Raw genomic sequence first — 21,911 nt, forward strand, 5'->3', positions numbered from 1 at the left:
CTTTGACCGTCATCAGCAGAAAAGCAGAAAGTTATGTCATGTCTCCTAAAAATTGATTCCATTGACAGTACAGAGAGAAAAGAAGAGGGCCAAGTATAGAGCCTTGAGGTACCCCACATGTAAGGGGCGCTGCACAAGATTGAGAAGCTCCAATATGGACACAAACTTCTCTCTGATAGATCTGAACCAATCTAAAACAACACCCTTAATGCCCACCCAATTTTCCAAATGAGACAGGAGGATCTGATGGTCCACTGTATTGAAGGCTACTGTTAGATCCAACAGGACCAAAGCAACACAGTGACCAGGGTCAGTGGATAAAAGAATGTCATTAAAACCCGCAACAGTGCTGGCTGAGTAGTCACAGGATTTAAAACCAGACTCCAGGGTGTCATAATTATTTTTAAACGAGCTCAGCTGGCAGTGGACAACTTTCTCAAAAATTTTAGAAAGAAAAGGAAGTTTGCCTAAAATTGGAGAGTTTAGAGGAGTCTAGATCAGGTTTTTTAAGAAGTGGGGTCACCACTGCATGCTTAAAGGCACTATACCATTTGCCAGTAGTAAACCGTGACCATTATAAGCAGGCCATGTCACAGAGATAGAGGGGTCATAAGAGGGAGAACTAATGAGGGCCCTAATGCTAGAAACATTATTAATAAAAAAGCTCATGAAGTTCTTACACGATTCAGTGGAGCTTTCCAGGCAATCTGATTGTGGTGCATTTAGGGCAGAATTTACAATTTTAAAAAGAATGCGAGGATTGTTACAGTTAGAAGAAATAACATCAGAAAAGTACTTGGATCTAGCAGCTTTCACAGTTTTCTGATTAAAATGCCAACCGTCATGTAACAACTGGAAGGACACCTGTAACCTTCCACTTACGCTCAGCACTCCTGCAATCGTGCCTGGCAGCGCACGTATCGTCATTTATCCAAGGCTCAGATTGAGGTTTGGAAGGTTTAATTTTTAGTGGAGCCACAGTGTCTAAAACAGTCTGGCAGGTCGATTTATATCGAGAGGTGAATACCGCAGAGAACGACAGCGCCGTGTAGCAGTGCGAGATTTCACCATATGACAAAAGAAAGGCATGTCAAAAATAACAAGTATATGGTCAGAAAAAGCTACAGCATGTAGATTTAGATACAGTTTTTGTGCTGTTATGTTGTTCCTACCCCACCTGGAGGTGGAGGGCCTTACTGGATGGTTCAGTAAAGTTTTGACATTCTTGTTTAAATAAAACCATCTACATGAAACCTGCAGACTCTCATTCCTATGTATAGTATAATTCTTCACATTCCAAGGCTTGGACAACTCACATCTGCTTCCCTCACTCACGTCTACTCATGTCTACTCACGTCTACTCACGTCTACTCACGTCTACTCACGTCTACTCACGTCTACTTCAGTGTATTTGCAGTGCAGTAAAAATGAAGACTTCATTCAAAAAGGTTTAGAAATGTGTCACTATTTTCATGACTGTGTGTTTCCTTCGCTTGTGTTGTGGATGCTCACATCTATAAACAACCTGCAGTAACACAATATGAATCCCTGGTGCAACCCTCTCACCAAGTTCACCATTTCCTTATTTTCCCTTAGTTAGTCTGTGCTATCCTAATCCCTGTGTAATCCTAGTCCCGGTGTAATCCTAGCCTCTGTCAGTTGATCTCTAAACCCGTGTTGTGTAGAAGGTTGATTTGAAAGACAGCACAGAGGCACTAATCAAGTCAGCACAGGAACAAGCTCTGAACACAAGATCAATAGAGGCTGGATCTACCACACCAGGCAGGACCCCAAATGCAGGCTGTGCACAGACGCCCCTGGACAACATCAGTGTGCACTATTCTAGCAGGTAGAGCATACATGGAACACCATAACCACTGTGCTGATGGTCAAACTAGGAACAGCCCTGAAGGTGGTGGAGAATGACACTAACCCTAACCAACTATAACCCCTTAACACTAACCCTAACACTAACCCTAACCTTAGCCCTAACCCTAACACAAACTAACCCTAACCCCTTAACACTAACACTAACTAACCCTAACCTTAGCCCTAACCCTAACACAAACAAACCCTAACCCCTTAACATTAACACTAACTAACCCTAACCCTAACACTATGGTGCAGTAGTGATGGTGCAGAACTGATGATCTTTTTCCTTCATTACTACATATTCAACATCACCTGTACAAGCAAAGTGCTTATGTAGTTATATATGTCAAAAATAACAAGTATATGGTCAGAAAAAGCTACAGCATGTAGATTTAGATACAGTTTTGTGGTGATTTTTCACCTGTGTTCCCCACATTTTAGGACTCTGTAGAAGATCCAGGGGGTGGAGTTTGGGCTTGTGTATGCTGTGTGCATTTCCCTGTGCTCTGTAGACTATTGTGGGCTCAGAGGTTTCGACTATGTAACTGCAGAACACCCAGACAGCGAAATTAAATCAACAATGGAATGGTAATGAAAGACATTCCAGTCATGCCAGTACTTTGAATAACACTCACAAACCAGCATGAACACAACCCACATGCAATGCAGATTACTGCAAATGCAAACCCACATGCAATGCACGGAGGCTGTGTGTATGTGAGAGAGAGTGTGTGTGAGAGAGGGAGAGAGAGAGAGAGAGAGAGAGAGAGAGAGAGAGAGAGAGAGAGAGAGAGAGAAAGGACCAGAGATAGAGCATAGAAAGTGCGTGTGTGCGTGTGAGATTGCGTATGTGTGTGTGTGCACACATGTGTCTGTTTCAGGGTTTTGTCAGGCCTTCCACCTGACAAGAGCAAGAACAATCAGTAATGATCTAGAACCTGTGCAGTTATCACACACTGATACACCCTGTGCAGTTATCACACACTGATACACCCTGTGCAGTTATCACACACTGATACACCCTGTGCAGTTATCACACACTGATACACCCTGGGCAGCCCACCTACACAGCACAGCTGACCTGGTTCAAACTGCTCAGGTCTAAAACAGTCCAACAGCCCATTTTCAGAGGGCTGCTAACCCCATTTTTGTGACACTATTACCATATATACTGCTCTGGTTCCATTATAAAACTGTCCTTTAGGAAATACATCTGACTCAAAACGATTAGTAAAATCCTGATGACCAGTGTGTGAAACTATCAGCACAGCAATTCAGCTCAGGAAAGAAAAGGAGAGGACATACGATCAGCGGCATCAGGAGTGGGATACTGCACTGGGAGGGGTGGAGGGATACTACACTGGGAGGGGTGGAGGGATACTGCACTGGGAGGGGTGGAGGGATACTGCACTGGGAGGGGTGGAGGGATACTACACTGGGAGGGGTGGAGGGATACTGCACTGGGAGGGGTGGAGGGATACTACACTGGGAGGGGTGAAAGGATGCTACACTGGGAGGGGTGGAGGGATACTGCACTGGGAGGGGTGGAGGGATACTGCACTGGGAGGGGTGAAGGGATACTGCACTGGGAGGGGTGGAGAGATACTGCACTGGGAGGGGTGGAGGGATACTGCACTGGGAGGGGTGGAGGGATACTGCACTGGGAGGGGTGGAGAGATACTGCACTGGGAGGGGTGGAGGGATACTGCACTGGGAGGGGTGAAAGGATGCTACACTGGGAGGGGTGGAGGGATACTGCACTGGGAGGGGTGGAGGGATACTGCACTGGGAGGGGTGGAGAGATACTGCACTGGGAGGGGTGGAGGGATGGTACACTGGGAGGGGTGGAGGGATACTGCACTGGGAGGGGTGGAGGGATACTACACTGGGAGGGGTGGAGGGATACTGCACTGGGAGGGGTGGAGAGATACTGCACTGGGAGGGGTGGAGGGATACTGCACTGGGAGGGGTGGAGAGATACTGCACTGGGAGGGGTGGAGGGATGGTACACTGGGAGGGGTGGAGGGATACTGCACTGGTAGGGGTGGAGAGATACTGCACTGGGAGGGGTGGAGGGATGCTACACTGGGAGGGGTGGAGGGATACTGCACTGGAAGGGGTGGAGAGATACTGCACTGGGAGGGGTGAAAGGATGCTACACTGGGAGGGGTGGAGGGATACTGCACTGGGAGGGGTGAAAGGATGCTACACTGGGAGGGGTGGAGAGATACTGCACTGGGAGGGGTGGAGGGATACTGCACTGGGAGGGGTGGAGAGATACTGCACTGGGAGGGGTGGAGGGATACTGCACTGGGAGGGGTGGAGGGATACTGCACTGGGAGGGGTGGAGAGATACTGCACTGGGAGGGGTGGAGGGATACTGCACTGGGAGGGGTGGAGGGATACTGCACTGGGAGGGGTGGAGGGATGCTACACTGGGAGGGGTGGAGGGATACTGCACTGGGAGGGGTGGAGGGATACTGCACTGGGAGGGGTGGAGGGATACTGCACTGGGAGGGGTGGAGAGATACTGCACTGGGAGGGGTGGAGGGATGCTACACTGGGAGGGGTGGAGGGATACTACACTGGGAGGGGTGGAGAGATACTGCACTGGGAGGGGTGGAGGGATGCTACACTGGGAGGGGTGGAGGGATACTGCACTGGAAGGGGTGGAGAGATACTGCACTGGGAGGGGTGGAGGGATGCTACACTGGGAGGGGTGGAGGGATACTGCACTGGGAGGGGTGGAGGGATGCTACACTGGGAGGGGTGGAGGGATAATGCACTGGGAGGGGTGAAAGGATGCTACACTGGGAGGGGTGGACGGTGTCCACAGGGATATCCATGGGCAGAGGGATACCGTACTGGAATGGATGCAGGAATACTACACGTAAACCTGATGTGTTATGAGGTGTGTAAGGTATGTGTGAAATGTGTGTGAGCTGCTTTGGGCATACATGGGATTGGTGAGTCACCTGTGAGTCGGAGACCTCAGACGGCTTCTCAGTCAGGCTGCGGCTCTCTGCAGGGATCAGGTCAGTGTACTTGGTACTGATGTCCTCATCCGAGTAATGCAGACCGCCAGGACTCGGCCTGGGGGGAGACCTGCAGAGACACAAAAGCGTCACACACGGGGGTGGGGGGGGGGCGGCCTAGCTGGGTGAAGGGAGGTGGGGGTGTGGCCTGGCTGGGTGATGGGGAGGTGGGGGTGGGGCCTAGCTGGGTAATGAGGAGGTGGGGGTGTGGCCTGGCTGGATGAAGGGGAGGTGGGGGTGTGGCCTGGCTGGCAGCATCAGCGCCGTCCATTGGCTGTTTAAGTTTCTAAGCTGACATTTAATATTACAAAGGAATCTGAGAGGGAGAGAAAGAGTGAAAGAAAAGATTGATGACAGGGGTAATCTCAGGGGTAATCTCTGCTATACATGAAATAACTGAAAATGATATTGTGTGTAAGAGTTGTTATGCAGACTGTGCCTTTTTTATACGAATTATTAAAATGACAGGATGGAATATATAATTGCGTTTAAATGCGTGAAACGTGAGATGACCTGTCTATACTGTGCAGCTCTCATTTAAATGTTGTAGTTCCATATCTCACGTGAGATGACCTGTCCACACTGAGCAGCTCTCAGTTAATGTTGTTGTTCTATATCTTATGTGCGATGATATGTTCGTACTGAACAGCTCTCATTTAAAATTGTTGTTCTATATTTCACATGAGAGGTGAAATGTTAGTTGCAAAGTATTCCATGGAAGAAATGGTAGCTATAAATGAGAATCCAGACACAGGGCAAAAGACAGGCAAATACAAGAAAAAATCTCCACAGCAGACAGAGAGCACCACAGAGAGCTTAAGCAGAGTAGTTTCCACTGGCCTGGTGTAGACTCCATTTTTGCGGCAGAAGGAGTTTTTGACAGACAGGCGACGGTTGTTGAGCTCAAGGGCAGGGAAGCGACTCTCATCCAGACCAACCATCTCACCATGGGTCAAAGCGTTGCAGTTCGAGCTGTTGGCTGGACACACACACACACACACACACACACACACACACACACACACACACACACAGACAGGCACACACACACACAGACAGGCACACACACACACACATACAAACACACACACACACACCAACATACACGCACACACGTGCACACAAACACGCATACACACACACACACACACACACATGCAAACACATACACACACACACACACACACACAGACACACACACACACACATGCAAACACATACACACGCACGTGCACAACCACATGCGTGCACACACACACACACACACATGCATAAACAGGGTGATTTAAGGTTAGGATCATACTAACATAAAAGGGTACTGAAATAGGGCCATCCTGTGCAAATCTTTGTTGGATTCACTGAGAAACATTTTTGAACATTGTAATGGATGTGACCTGTAGAATGACTGAGAATGTCTGAGACACTGATTGCATCTCTGGCACTGCTACATGCACATCTGAAGGACTCCAGTTGTTCATTTTGTCCTTCTCCCTGCTCTGGAATTGTACATGCAACTGTAATGGCGCTCCCTGCTGGATGCCTCCATTATGTGATGGCAGTGTGGCACATTTGCTTCTTTTGTGTTGCCAGCACATTGGGGGGGGGGTTGTTACTATGCTGTTCCTACACCACATGGGGGGTTGTTACTGAGTTGCTCCTATGCCTGCTGGGGGCTGTTATGTTGTTCCTACCCCACCTGGAGGTGGAGGGCCTTACTGGATGGTTCAGTAAAGTTTTGACATTCTTGTTTAAATAAAACCATCTACATGAAACCTGCAGACTCTCATTCCTATGTATAGTATAATTCTTCACATTCCAAGGCTTGGACAACTCACATCTGCTTCCCTCACTCACGTCTACTCATGTCTACTCACGTCTACTCACGTCTACTTCAGTGTATTTGCAGTGCAGTAAAAATGAAGACTTCATTCAGAAAGGTTTAGAAATGTGTCACTATTTTCATGACTGTGTGTTTCCTTCGCTTGTGTTGTGGATGCTCACATCTATAAACAACCTGCAGTAACACAATATGAATCCCTGGTGCAACCCTCTCACCAAGTTCACCATTTCCTTATTTTCCCTTAGTTAGTCTGTGCTATCCTAATCCCTGTGTAATCCTAGTCCCGGTGTAATCCTAGCCTCTGTCAGTTGATCTCTAAACCCGTGTTGTGTAGAAGGTGAAAGACAGCACAGAGGCACTAATCAAGTCAGCACAGGAACAAGCTCTGAACACAAGATCAATAGAGGCTGGATCTACCACACCAGGCAGGACCCCAAATGCAGGCTGTGCACAGACGCCCCTGGACAACATCAGTGTGCACTATTCTAGCAGGTAGAGCATACATGGAACACCATAACCACTGTGCTGATGGTCAAACTAGGAACAGCCCTGAAGGTGGTGGAGAATGACACTAACCCTAACCAACTATAACCCCTTAACACTAACCCTAACACTAACCCTAACCTTAGCCCTAACCCTAACACAAACAAACCCTAACCCCTTAACATTAACACTAACTAACCCTAACCCTAACACTATGGTGCAGTAGTGATGGTGCAGAACTGATGATCTTTTTCCTTCATTACTACATATTCAACATCACCTGTACAAGCAAAGTGCTTATGTAGTTATATATATATATTCTGTTATAAACGTATGTGTGTCATAAGCTTAAAATGTGAGTGTTCCATTGTAGATATAAATAGTATTGTAAATATGAACATAAATAGCACTGTAAATATAAATACTGTTAGTAAATTCCCTGAGTGTAAAAGTGTATTAAAAAACAAACAGGTATATTAAGCAGCAGTCTGACAGACACACACCTGAGTCTGATTTCTTGGCATATTTCTTGCTCTGCCCTCTAATGATCAGGATGAACACCAGCAGGAGAATGAAGATAAGACCAACCAATGCCACCACTACCAAAAACCACCATTCCTCATAAAATGGTGCCACCTTTTGGGCTGTAAGAGAAAAGACATAATAAATCAGCCAACTCAAAATCAACTGCATTCACACTATCTACACATTTGTTATTAATCTGAATTAACTTGAACCTGAAATAGAAGGAGATGGTAGGCTGGGGGAACCATATCCATAGTCACTGACTCCAATGACTCGAAAGTCATAGCTGACTCCTTGCCTCAGGATATCCATGTTAAATGTATATGAGGTCACTTCCTTAGGAATATCCTTGATCAAAATATCCCATAAGCCTTCATCTGTAATGAAGACAAACAATATTGTACAGACGGGATGAAAACCCAAAGAATTCAGATCAGTCTTACAGATTAGACCTTTAACTCAGATCAATATGTATGTATTTATGTATGTATGTATGTACTGTGTTTGGTGGGCTCTGGTACGATGTTGTTAAGTTGCCAATATCGCCAATTGTGATTCAAACCCCAACTGGAATTTGTCCTCTGCATTTACCCATCTCTACAGTGACAACACACATTAGTGATCACTAGGGGGCTGTGGTACATTGGTGCCCAGAGCGGTCAGCAGCCCTAGCTCCAGGGCCTGGGGAGCAGTAGGGGTTAAGTGCCTTGCTCAAGAGAACTTCAGTCATGGCCTAGGCCCTAGGGCTTGGGACCACAACCCTCTGGACCGGTTTTCTAACCACCAGACCATGACTACCCATGACTGTTGGGTGAACTGCTGACTAATGCAGACATCTAATAGTAGTAAGACAATAGTATGGTAAGACAACTGATGATGGGAAAGTCTTGAATTATCTTTACCTGTTTTATTTTGTGTGAGAGGACATACTGTGTAATAATCTGTACCTGAAGGTCGGGCTTCGATCACAAATCTTGTTATAGGGGCTCGTCCAGGATCCCCATTGGTCCAGTGGATGGTGAGAGCGGAGCCGTAGCGTGAGATGAATGGCTCACCAGGCGGCCCTGGGGCCCCTTCACCATGGAAATGGGTGATGAGTCATACCACACAAACAAATCTATAATCAGTTATAAATACAAACCTGACAGAATCATCTGTCATCATGGTGGCATCAGTTCCTTTCAGTGTTCAAGCGATATCCCTCAAACACCCTTAGGTGAAGACAGTAATCAAAAACAAACCACACACACTGGGTAGTGGAGGACTCAGAAGAAGGACATTGGGCAATCCATTTATTTGGGAGAGGGTTAAGGTTCTGTTCTTACAGGGACAGATACAGAGGGTTAGGGTTCTGTTCCCACAGGGACAGATACAGAGGTGGACAGGCAGAGACATGCAGAAGTAGCAAACGCATGCAATTCAATTAGGAACTGAGAAACACAGGGTGATAAAGATACACAGAGGAATACAGACACAGACAGGCCATCAGAGAGAGACAGAGAGAGAGAGACACACCTTCCCCTGGTCCACTAGTGATGTTGGCCTCCACCTCTGGTCCGTAGGTAAAGGTTTTGGCCCGGATGCGGAAGTTGTAGGTGACCCCGTCAGACAGGTCTTTGAGTTTCAGCCACAGGGGAGCGCCCCCCTTCACATCCACAGTCACTATCTTACTGACTCCTGCGGGCAGTGGGAATCACCGCAGTTGGCACAGTTAAATGAGGATGCTGCACAAACACACTTATGTTCCTTGTAGTGCTTCCAGGAAGGGTTCATCACAGGATTCATTCCTGTTTTATCACACCTCACACACTCATCGCTGCTTCTCAGTGAGGTGTGTGAGAGCAGAGGTTGCAGGTGTGCGAAGAAGAACACTGCGCTCATGCCACACCACTTCATTCACTGCACTGTTCCATTGACTGCACTGTTCCATTGACTGCACTGATCCATTCACTGCACTGATCCATTCACTGCAATTGCCTTCCACATATACAGATAAGCACAGTCTGTGTTAGATGTTACTGCAGTGATGTATTCACCAGAAAAAATTGACAAGCCAAATAAACCTAAATGAAAAGGAAAGAACATACTAGATACTCTCCAAGTGTCATTAAAACTCTGGCTGGTGTGTTTTAGGCTTTACCCACAATTAAACTGCAGTGATGTAAAGTAAAAGTTTACTGACCATCGACAGGGGTGCAGGGTTCATAGATGAGACGGTAGCCCTCGATGATACCATTGGGGAAGACTGGCTCACCCCAGGACACATTCACAGACGTGGTGGTGAGTTCACTGAAGTGGATGAAGCTTGGAGCACTGGGAGCTGTGTATGTAAAAGTAACACAGAGAGTAAGTGAAAGAAGAGAAAGAGAGAGTGACAGGGAGGAAGAAGGTGAGACAGGGAGGGAGAAGGAGAGAGAGGAAGATGGAAAAGAAGAGCTGCGCCGGTAGCTGCACCCTCTCGGTAGCTGCGCCCTCCTTGTGGAATTCTCTACCCAATCCAATACGGAACTGCTCTGAATTATCTGCTTTTAAAAAAAATGCTTAAAACCTATCTTTTTAAATTGGCTTTTAGTTTATAATCTACATATCCAAGTGTGTATAAGTATGTGTGTGTGTAGGTATGTATATGTATATGTATATGCACGTGTGCATATGTGGATATATATATATGCCCTATATATGTATTTTATTTTTATCTTTTTGTGTATTTTATATATTGAGTGTATTTTTCGGGATAGGGTACACTTGCTGCCTGTTCCTTACATTATCTTATGCCTTCTGTTTTAATGTGTTTTGTAAAGCGTCTTTGAGCACTGTGGAAAGCGCTATATAAATAAAATGTATTATTATTATTATTATTATTATTAAGAGAGAAAGACATGTTCTGGAGGTTATATGATCACATTTTATCAGAAGGTCAAGGTGCTCAAGGAGTCAGTAAACTCCCTTATTTCTACCATATTACACCAGTAATACTGCCGGTCACTCCTATAATGTTTGGTATACTATACTATATGATACTATATACTATGTATTATTGTACCGTATCTGTAAATATCCTGACCATGAAGAGATGAACCTACCGGCTTGCTGAGTGCGCCCTCTGGTGGGTGGGCTGCGTGGGCCATCGCCAGCAGCATTGAAGGGCGCGACACTGACCATGTAGGTGGTGTAGCCTGTGAGGTTCTTCAGTCTCACGGATCCCTCAGGCAGGAAGAGGGTCTTCAGCTTCTCTGTGTCATTCTTACGTTGATACTCCCAGAAGTAGATCTACACAACCCAACATACCACAACGCAGCACAACACATTACACAGGACAGCACAACACATCATAACACAATACAAAACAACACAGCACAACATAATAAAAACAAAAACAAAGCAGACCCTTCAGCTCTACACACAGGAGACGCTAATACAAGTCCTTTCCGAATAAATCAAACAGTTCTTCTCAAACAAAGGAGAAACTTGCAGATTCAAAGAATAAGACCAACTTTGTTTTTAAAAAGTAAAAAATAATAAAAAACACAAAAGTTTCACCTTATAGCCCTGGATGTCTCCATTCTGTGTTTCCAGTGGAGGAGGGGCCCAAGTGACATCAAGCTGTGTGGCAGTAGCTGATTGGATGGCTACATTTTGGGGTGGCGCAGTTGGCACTGTGGAAAGTATTTGGTGGAGGTTCTCTCATTTTTTAGCAGGCTGGTTGTTGCATTAAGAGTTTCAACACCGCAGAAGGCTGATGAGATAATGTGAAAAACACTGAGTCTATTCTAAGAAACTTGAGCCTGGTCTAGGGTTAGGGTTACTGAGCGGATCATGTGTGTGTGTGTGTGTGCAGGGTAAATAAACAAATGTCTACACCCCTTTGCCTCCACTAGGTGTGTTGGGAGCTACAGCCTCCATCCCTCACCTGCCTCACCGACGAACACTTCCTGTGGTGGGCTGGTTGGACCTTCCCCCACAGCATTGTACACACTCATTCTGATCTCATAACGCTTGTGTTTGCTCAGACCTAAAAATCACACACAAACAGTCAACACACAAAGAACATCCACCAAGCATCTTACAGGAAATTCTAGAACCTTTGAAAAGGTTCATAAAGAGTTACTGGTCCAGCTCCCGAGTCGATCTCCACACCTGGTGGTCTACCACCTTATAGGCGTGAACTCCACCCGTGATTTCAAAATGAGTGTATGGGTGGCAGATCTTCTGGGTGGGAGTTAGACACCACTGATTTATAATAAAGAGAAAGAGAACGAGGCAGGAGCTGAAAAGCGAAAAGACAGAAGAGAAGAGATGATGAGACAGAGAAGGGATGATGATGAGACTGAAAAGACATGATAATGAGACAGAGAGGAGAGAAGATGAGACAGAAGAGAGATGATGAGACAGAGAAGAGATGTTGAGACAGAAGAGATGATGATAAGACAGAGAGGAGAAAAGATGAGACAGAAGTGATGATGAGACAGAGAAGAGAGATAAGTAGAAAAAATATAATAACTTACTGTCTAGTTCATACTGGTTCAGAAAGGGCTCACTGAGATTTCGAATGCTGTAAGGAGCTGTATATGAATGTGTGTGTGGGTGAGTGTGTGTTTGTGTATAGGTAAATAAGTGTGCATGTGTGTGTGAAAGAATGAGAAAGAGACAGACATAGAAGAATGAGTAAAACACAGATTCTAAATGTGACCATGTCTGGAAACTGCACATAAAACATGTGAGGGTGTGTATTTGTGTGTGTCTGAATAAGTGTGTGTGTGAGTGTGTGTGTGAGTGTGTGTGTGTGTGTGTGTGTGTGTGTGTGTGTGTGTGTGTGTGTGTGTGTGTGTGTGTGTGTGTATGTGTGTGTGTCTAAATAAACATGTGTGAGAGAGTGCTCACAGGTAAGCTCAGTCCAGCTTGCAGATGGGCTGGTGATGGGCCGTATACTGTAGGTGCGTAACCGGTCATACAGCAGCTCACGGTAACGGATACGGAAGCCCAGCAAGATGCCGTTAATGCTCTCCTCTGCTGGAGGCTGAAGTGACATCAGGAAACCATAACCACACAGACTACACCTACAACCACACAGACTATACCTACAAACACACAGACTACACCTACAACCACACAGACTATACCTACAAACACACAGACTACACCTACAACCACACAGACTACACCTACAACCACACAGACTACACCTACAACCACACAGACTATACCTACAAACACACAGACTACACCTACAACCACACAGACTACACCTACAACCACACAGACTATACCTACAACCACACAGACTACACCTACAACCACACAGACTACATCTACAACCACACAGACTACACCTACAACCACACAGACTATACCTACAACCACACAGACTACACCTACAACCACACAGACTATACCTACAACCACACAGACTATACCTACAACCACACAGATTACATCTACAACCACACACACTACACCTACAACCAGACAGACTACACATGCAACTAGACTACACATACAACTAGACAGACTACACATACAACAAGACTACACATACATCTAGACAGACTACACATACAACCAGACAGACTACACATACATCTAGACAGACTACACATACAACTAGACAAACTACACATGCAACTAGACAAACTACACATACAAACATAGACTACACATACATCTCGAACAGACTACACATACAACCAGACAGACTACACCTGTAGTAGTTTAGATTTTAGGGTTTAGATTTGTAGGGTTTAGATTTTAGAGTTTAGATTTTAGGGTTAGGGTTTATGGCATTTTGGGCTTAAAGCAGCCATGAGGAGAAACTGAGAGCTGCTTCTTACCTGCCAACGAACCAACACAGAGGTGGTGGTGTGTGGAGTAACAGACAGGATGGCTGGAGCTTCATCTGGGGCTACAGAAGGTGAGAGGATGGGGGAGAGAGGGAGGGAGGGAGGGAGGGAGAGACAGAGAAATGGAGAGAGAGACAGGGAGGGAGAGAGAGTGAGAGGAAGGGGTAGTTATGCAGGAGTATCAGCAAAAAGGGCAGTAGGCATAGATGAGTGATGGTTAGTGGAGGTGAATAGTGGTTAGTGAAGACTAGTGGAGGTGAGTGGTGGTTAGTGAAGGTTAGTGGAGGTGAGTGGTGGTTAGTGATTGTTAATGGAGGTGAGTGGTGGTTAGTGAAGGCTAGTGGAGGTGAGTGGTGGTTAGTGAAGACTAGTGGAGGTGAGTGATGGTTAGTGATTGTTAGTGGAGGTAAGTGGAGGTGAGTGGTGGTTAGTGAAGGTTAGTGGAGGTGAGTGGTGGTTAGTGAAGGCTAGTGGAGGTGAGTGAAGGTGAGTGGAGGTGAGTGGTGGTTAGTGATAGTTAGTGGAGGTAAGTGGAGGTGAGTGGTGGTTAGTGAAGGCTAGTGGAGGTGAGTGATGGTTAGTGGAGGTTAGTGAAGGTTAGTGGAGGTGAGTGGTGGTTAGTGAAGGTTAGTGGAGGTGAGTGAAGGTGAGTGGTGGTTAGTGGAGGTGAGTGATGGTGAGTGGAGGTGAGTGAAGGTGAGTAATGGTTAGTGGAGGTGAGTGGAGGTGAGTGAAGGTGAGTGGTGGTTAGTGGAGGTGAGTGATGGTGAGTGGAGGTGAGTGAAGGTGAGTGGAGGTGAGTGAAGGTGAGTAATGGTTAGTGGAGGTGAGTGGAGGTGAGTAATGGTTAGTGGAGGTGAGTGGAGGTGAGTGGAGGTGAGTGGAGGTGAGTGAAGGTGAGTGGTGGTTAGTGGAGGTGAGTGAAGGTGAGTGGAGGTGAGTGGTGGTTAGTGGAGGTGAGTGGTGGTTAGTGGAGGTGAGTGAAGGTGAGTGGTGGTTAGTGGAGGTGAGTGAAGGTGAGTGAAGGTGAGTGAAGGTGAGTGGAGGTGAGTGAAGGTGAGTGAAGGTGAGTGGAGGTGAGTGGTGGTGAGTGGAGGTGAGTGAAGGTGAGTGGAGGTGAGTGGTGGTGAGTGGAGGTGAGTGGAGGTGAGTGGAGGTGAGTGAAGGTGAGTGGAGGTGAGTGGTGGTGAGTAATGGTTAGTGGTGGTTAGTGGAGGTGAGTGGTGGTGAGTGCTGCAGCATGGTTGGTCTTCACAAAGTTCTTTCATGTGACACTGCTACACTCACTTTACTGGATTCCAGTAGCTGCACGTATCAGATATAAAATCCTGATGTTTGCCTACCAAGCCAAAAAAGGACCAGCTCACAGAAGACAAACCTCAAGACTATTCTGTCCTGGCTCCAAGATGAAGGAACGATCTTCCACTAGCTGCTCGGACTGCAGAGTCCCTTGCAGTCTTCAAATGTAGATGTAAGACTCACCTGTTTGTACTATAATTCAATGATAATTCAATGATACACTTCTATGTATTGGTTTTAAATTCTTGTAGTTTTTGTGATATTGGGCCTACATTTATTTGCAATTCTGGAATACTGTACTCTCTAGGTTGCATTGTGTGAGCAGATGGCAAAGCACTTTGTAAGTCACTCTGGATGAAATTGGGAGATGGAGAAAGAGGAAAGAGTCAGAGAACAAAAGAATAAAAAGGGTGGGAGAGCGAGAGAGAGAGGGAGAGAAATGGAGAGGGAGAGAGTGTTCTCACCATCCTGCAGAGTGGTAATAGCTTCGCTGTCTTCACTGTAGTCACTGTCTCCAATATCATTAGTGGCTTTTACTCGGAACTGGTATGAAGTAAAGGGCTTTAATCTGAAACACACACACACACACACACACACACACACACACACACACACACACACACACACACACACACACACACACACACACACACACACACACACACACACACACACACACACACACACACACACACACACACACACACACACACATCATTCAGAGACTCCTGCCTGAGTTAAGACTGACTGTCTGTGTTGGTCTGTGAAACAGTATAACCAGTGTAATAAAAGTCTCTCTCTGGTACTACCTGTCTACAGATGTATCTGCACTGTACCAACCCTATATGTGTACCTGGTACTGGATTAAACCTGTCTACAGGTGTGTCTCAGGAGCTGGGCTGTACGCTGTAACTGTCTATAGGTGTGTCTCAGGAGCTGGGCTGTACCTGTCTACAGGTGTGTCTCAGGCCCTGGGCTGTACCTGTATACCTGTGTGTCTCAGGAGCTGGGCTGTACCTGTCTACAGGTGTGTCTCAGGAGCTGGGATGTACCTCTCTACAGGTGTGTCTCAGGAGCTGGACTGTACCTGTCTACAGGTGTGTCTCAGGAGCTGGGCTGTACCTGTATACAGGTGTGTCTCAGGAGCTGGGCTGTACCTGTCTACAGGTGTGTCTAAGGAGCTGGACTATACCTGTATACCTGTGTGTCTCAGGTGCTGGGCTGTACCTGTCTACAGGTGTATCTCAGGAGCTGGGCTGTACCTGTATACAGGTGTGTCTCAGGAGCTGGGCTGTACCTGTCTACAGGTGTGTCTCAGGAGCTGGGCTGTACCTGTCTACAGGTATGTCTCAGGTGCTGGGCTGTACCTGTCTACAGGTGTGTCTCAGGAGCTGGGCTGTACCTGTCTACAGGTGTGTTTCAGGTGCTGTGCTGTACCTGTCTACTACGTACGAGGAGGCCTCATGCTTCACAGATGCTGAATGGACAGTCCAGTTGTGGTTGGGAAGCTCTCGCACCTGCACCGTGTAGTACCGTACTGGAGAGAGACCATCACTACCAGGTTCCCATAACAACAGCACACTTCGTGCCTGCACACTCTCCTGTGGCACCGTGGGGCGGCTGGTGGGCTGGGGGCGTGCTGGAGATAAACACACATACACACACACACACACACACACACACACACACACACACACACACACACACATATACACGCACGCATATACACGCATGCACGCGCACACACGTGCATACATGCGCGCACACACACACACACATGCACACACGTATGCACGCACACGCACACACATGCACACACACCACACACACACACACACACACACATATACATGCCCATACACACGCACACACACATACACACACGCACACACACACACACACACACACACACACACACACACACACACACACACACACACGCATATACACGCATGCACGCGCACACACGTGCATACATGCGCGCACACACACACACATGCACACACGTATGCACGCACACGCACACACATGCACACACACCACACACACACACACACACACATATACATGCCCATACACACGCACACACACATACACACACACGCACACACACACACACACACACACACACACACATACATGCCCATACACACGCACACACACATGTACGCACACACACATGCATACATACACACACATGCATACATACACACATGCACACACATATAAACAATAAAGGCAGGGTAGAATTATTTGTGGAGCACATTTTTGCCAGCACAATTTTGACCAGTCTGACTATGTCTTTAGATATTGGAGATTTAAGGTGAGAAGGGAGAGGTGACACTGGTGTCCTGAAGTCAATGCACTCAAATGAAATGACATATACCATCACAGAAATGGATGTTGTTGTCACAGGTTACCTCTCTTCTCCGTGGTAACCACAAGGGCCTCCGCTGCTTCCCCCCAGCCTTTGCGTGTCTGCGCTGTGATGCGGAACACGTACACACATTCCCCTTTCAGCCCGGTAGCCGTGTACTGACGTGTACTTGGATTCAACACATCCACCGTCGCTGTGTTGCTGTTGGTGGAATTCAGCCTGTATGTGATCTGATAGGCTAGGGAGAGATCCAGATCAGATCAGAAACAACATGGCTTCATAGACATAGTCATTTTAGTAATTATATTAGTATGCTTAACTTAATAAGAGTTCATATAAATATGTTTATATACAAGTTTATATATGAAAATGATAATGAATAAGGAACTAGAAGAACGTGAAGTCTGATGATCCAGACTCAGTTTGTATATTTAATAAGAAATATTTATTTAACTATTATTTTTTGAAGTTTGCATCCATGTCTGGCCAGTGCTGTGTGTTTATATGTGTTTGGCAGGGAGAGGGTTAATGAGGACCTGGGTTAGTTTGGCAGGGAGAGGAATAACAAAGGCCCTGCAAGAGGAGTAGAGAGTGGAGTAGAGACAGTAAAATGGAGTAAAGAGAGTAAAGTGGAGTAGGGAGAGAATGTGGAGTAGAGAGAGTAAAGTGGTGTAGAGAGAGTAAAGTGGAGTAGGCAGAGTAAAGAAGTGTAGGGAGAGTAAAGTGGTGTAGAGAGTAAAGTGAAGTAGGGAGAGTAAAGTGGAGTAGAGAGAGTAGACTAGAGAGAGTAAAGTGGAGTAGAGAGAGTAAAGTAGAGTAGAGGAAGTAAGGTGGAGTAGAGAGAGTAAAGTAGAGTAGGGGGAGTAAAGTGGAGTAGAGAGAGTAAAGTAGAGTAGGGGGAGTAAATTGGAGTAGAGGCAGATACAGTAAAGTAACTGTATGAGATGTGCCAATCCCTAAACCAGGGTGCATTTCACACAGTGTGACCAGTTGCTCTCAATGTTAGTCTTCTTCCATATATAAACTCACTCACCAAGTATGATACCATTAGGCTGAGAAGGAGACTGCCAGATGACTCTGACAGAGGTGGTTCGGACCTCCGGGAACAGAACACCGACAGGAGGGCCAGGCACTGGAACAGATGCACAGCAAGGCAGCACGATCAGCTTATTCTGAGCCCTGAGAGTGCTGAGAGTGTGAGTGCTGAGAGTGTGAGCCCTGAGAGTGTGAGCCCTGAGAGTTAGAGTGCTGAGAGTGTGAGCTCAGAGCGTGTGAGCGCTGAGAATGAGTGTGAGTGCAGAGAGTGAGAGCACTGAGAGTGAGAGTGCCAAGAGTGTGAGCTCTGAGAGTGTGAGCACTGGGAGTAAGAGTGCTGAGAGTGAGAGCTCTGAGGGAAGTTGCCTACCATCATCAAGTGTGCGCTCAAGGATGGGTGGGTTGCTGGGACGTCCATCTCCGATGCGAGTGAAGGCCAGTACTTGGATCTCATACAGGATGTACTTCCCCAGACCCGTGAGCTGCACACTGTGGGACACATTCCCCTCCACAGACCTGAACTGCACAGCAGACTCTGAATCCTTCTCCTTATATACCACCTGAGGCACAGACACAGAGACAGACACAGAGGATTTAAGGTAATTGTTGAACCTTCTGGTTGAATATATATTTTTTGTATACTATTTTGCATTTTATGATTGCTTTATTGATATTTTTATATTTTTATTATTAAAACAAATAAATGTATTAAATTGTGTTTCATTTTAAAATTTTTCCAGTTTTATGAGATTCTACTAAAATGCACTATAGAAGCATTATTATTATCATTTTAATACTGATCTAATTGTGTAAATCCGAGTTCATCCGAGACAGTGTTACACAGTTTTGAGTGTCTGGTCTTTCAGGGCCGGGGTGGGACACCAACCTTATAACCCAGGATGAGGCCATTTCGATCAGGCTCCGGAACTTCAGACCAGCGTACTAGAATACTGCTGGAGGTTGTCGCAAAGGCTGAAATGTTGGTGGGACCACATGAAGGAACTAGGAGACAGGGAGAGAGAGACACAGACAGAGAAAGAGATGCACATGCAGGGAGAGAGAGAGATTAATGCCAGACACACAATAAAGGTATAGAGAAAATGCATGTGTGTGTGTGTGTGTGTGCCAGCATGCATGTGTTTGTGTGTATGTGCGTGTGAACATGCGTGAGTGTGAGTGTGTGTGTGCAAGTATGTTTGTGTATAAACGTGCACGTGAACATTTGTGTCATGTATGTGAGTACAATATGCGTGTGCATGCGAGCGTTTGTTTGAGAGTGTGTGTGTACTTTTCTGGTACACATCCCCCACTATTGTGAGTCATGGAGCTGGAATTTGCTGTAACATTGGAATATGAATGGTCCATGAGTTCTCTTTTACCCATGTGTGCACAACCAAACACATACATTCAAGTATGCATGCACACACCATACACACACACACATATACACAAACATTTGCTAAGAAACACATAAACACAACTTAATTCCTTTTAATGAGATGTGTCTCTCAAAATGCGTAACCATAGAAACCAGTCATTTGGCTGTGCAGAAGAGGTCAGTTTTTTGGGAATTAGCAAAATAAAAACTATAAAAACAAAAATTAAAATTACGCTGACAATTTAGAAGTCAACAAGAGAGAGAGAGAGAGACAGTTAAACCTGTAGTTGATTATTGATTGTTGATTCCTAAAATAACTTGTTTTTATTGTAATGGCTTTACCAACAATGTAACAAAGCCCTAACTGCTCCAAACCCCTATCACGTCCCCTAACCCCCATGACCCTCCCTGACCTCCTCTAACCCCCACGACCTCTCCTGACCTTCCCTAGCCTCTCCATATCTTCCTCTGTACCTTTCCTACGTACCGGATTCTCTGGTACGCCCTCGCACAGCCTGACTCCAGGGTCCCATTCCAATGCCGTTGATTGCCTGAACTTTGACCTCGTACTCAGTCCACTCCTCCAGGTCCTCGATGGTGAACTCCCTCTCCATGCGGTCAGGAATGACGTGGGTTCTGGCCCTGGTCTGGGAGCCTGGCCGGCTGTACTGGAGCCTGTAGCCCACCGACTCTGGGTTCCCATTATACTCCCACTCAGGCAGCGGCTGGACACAAGCAGTCAGAGAGGTGTGTGCATGAATGTGTGTGTGCGCTCGTGTGTGTGTACATATGTGTGTGTGCGTGCACATATGTGTATGTATATGCATGTGTATGTGTGCATGTGTGTGTAGTTTTTGAGACACACCACCCATCGCAGCCAAAGGCTGGTTTCACTGGCTGTGCGCAGTGTGACGTTGGCGGGGGCCATGTCGGGAGGGGCCTGGAGGGTTTGGATCTTCCTGGAAGGCTGGCTTGGAGGGCTGGTGCCCACGATGTTCACCTGTCGCATACGGAACCTGCAGGAGGGAGAAACAGAATAAAACTCTATTGTCAGAGTTAGGAGTGAAGCAAACAATAACATCCTAGGAAGAAGGATTACAAAGTGTTGTAGAAATCGGAGGTGTGGTAAGAAAAGTGGTGTAGCGCCAGTACACTGTTTAGCTATACTAATGGTGATGTTGGGCCTATAGAAGATGTGTGTGTGGTACTAATGGTGGTGTTGTGCCTATAGAAGGTGTGTGTGTGGTACTAATGTTGGTATTGTGCCTGTAGAAGGTGTGTGTGGTATTAATGGTGGTGTTGTACCTGTAGAAGGTGTGTGTGTGTGGTACTAATGATGGTGTTGTACTTGTAGAAGGTGTGGTAGTAAAGGTAGTGTTGTACCTGTAGACGGTGTGTGTGTGTGGTACTAATGATGGTTTTGTACCTGTAGAAGGTGTGGTAGTAAAGGTAGTGTTGTACCTGTAGAAGGTGTGCGTGTGTGGTACTAATGATGGTTTTGTACCTGTAGAAGGTGTGGTAGTAAAGGTAGTGTTGTACCTGTAGAAGGTGTGTGTGTGTGGTACTAATGATGGTGTTGTACCTGTAGAAGGTGTGGTAGTAAAGGTAGTGTTGTACCTGTAGAAGGTGTGTGTGTGTGTGGTACTAATGATGGTTTTGTACCTGTAGAAGGTGTGGTAGTAAAGGTAGTGTTGTACCTGTAGAAGGTGTGGTAGTAAAGGTAGTGTTGTACCTGTAGAAGGTGTGGTAGTAAAGGTAGTGTTGTACCTGTAGAAGGTGTAGGGGTTGAGAGCAGGAACTTCCAGCGAGCGTGCATCTGGTTCATTAGCCAGCTGGTGAACCATCACCCAATCTTCATTTTCACCCACTACACTGACCTGAGAACAGAATACAGACCTGGCAGTCACATATACCTGCACCTTGCAGTAAAGCAGGCTGATCTCAGATCAGCACAATATTTCTAGTGCAGAAGACTTCATAGTGCATTAGATCTTCTCAGGTCAGCAACAATACTGCTGGTCTGGAGGTGCCAGAGGCCTGGAGCTGTGACTCAAATGACAGATGCTCCACTAGGCTGTGACTCTGGGACTTTTGAAAAAATGCATCACTGGTCAAGTGATGCAAATGTCACTGATAAGGCACCAGAAGTACTGCTTTGAAATGAATGTACACAGAGCCCATCTAACATTACAGAAATCGTTACAGATAACATTACAGTTACATTACATTA

The 21,911-nt window shown here is 46.3% G+C and overlaps 1 protein-coding gene across 3 annotated transcripts in view; it reads right to left on the reverse strand.

The window, feature by feature from the left end:
- The window catches only part of sdk2b (sidekick cell adhesion molecule 2b), a 247,636-nt gene that overhangs the window by 7,008 nt on the left and 218,717 nt on the right, over positions 1-21,911 (reverse strand). For 2 of the 3 annotated variants that reach the window (XM_077000520.1, XM_077000518.1), the window contains exons 23-44: positions 21,449-21,558; positions 20,547-20,697; positions 20,169-20,406; positions 19,190-19,305; positions 18,674-18,863; positions 18,302-18,400; positions 17,312-17,506; positions 16,329-16,530; positions 15,356-15,459; positions 13,584-13,654; positions 12,637-12,772; positions 12,261-12,317; positions 11,666-11,767; positions 11,296-11,411; positions 10,839-11,025; positions 9,938-10,075; positions 9,271-9,432; positions 8,703-8,828; positions 7,968-8,132; positions 7,734-7,874; positions 5,748-5,886; positions 4,848-4,977 (exon numbers count right to left, since the gene is read on the reverse strand). In XM_077000520.1, the coding sequence (XP_076856635.1) occupies positions 4,848-4,977; positions 5,748-5,886; positions 7,734-7,874; positions 7,968-8,132; positions 8,703-8,828; positions 9,271-9,432; positions 9,938-10,075; positions 10,839-11,025; positions 11,296-11,411; positions 11,666-11,767; positions 12,261-12,317; positions 12,637-12,772; positions 13,584-13,654; positions 15,356-15,459; positions 16,329-16,530; positions 17,312-17,506; positions 18,302-18,400; positions 18,674-18,863; positions 19,190-19,305; positions 20,169-20,406; positions 20,547-20,697; positions 21,449-21,558 (3,075 nt within the window). The remainder of the gene's footprint in view (positions 1-4,847; positions 4,978-5,747; positions 5,887-7,733; positions 7,875-7,967; positions 8,133-8,702; positions 8,829-9,270; positions 9,433-9,937; positions 10,076-10,838; positions 11,026-11,295; positions 11,412-11,665; positions 11,768-12,260; positions 12,318-12,636; positions 12,773-13,583; positions 13,655-15,355; positions 15,460-16,328; positions 16,531-17,311; positions 17,507-18,301; positions 18,401-18,673; positions 18,864-19,189; positions 19,306-20,168; positions 20,407-20,546; positions 20,698-21,448; positions 21,559-21,911) is intronic. The other variant, XM_077000519.1, reaches the window with a different exon arrangement.

This window comes from Brachyhypopomus gauderio, chromosome 3 (assembly GCF_052324685.1).
Source record: "Brachyhypopomus gauderio isolate BG-103 chromosome 3, BGAUD_0.2, whole genome shotgun sequence".
Taxonomy (NCBI): domain Eukaryota; kingdom Metazoa; phylum Chordata; class Actinopteri; order Gymnotiformes; family Hypopomidae; genus Brachyhypopomus; species Brachyhypopomus gauderio.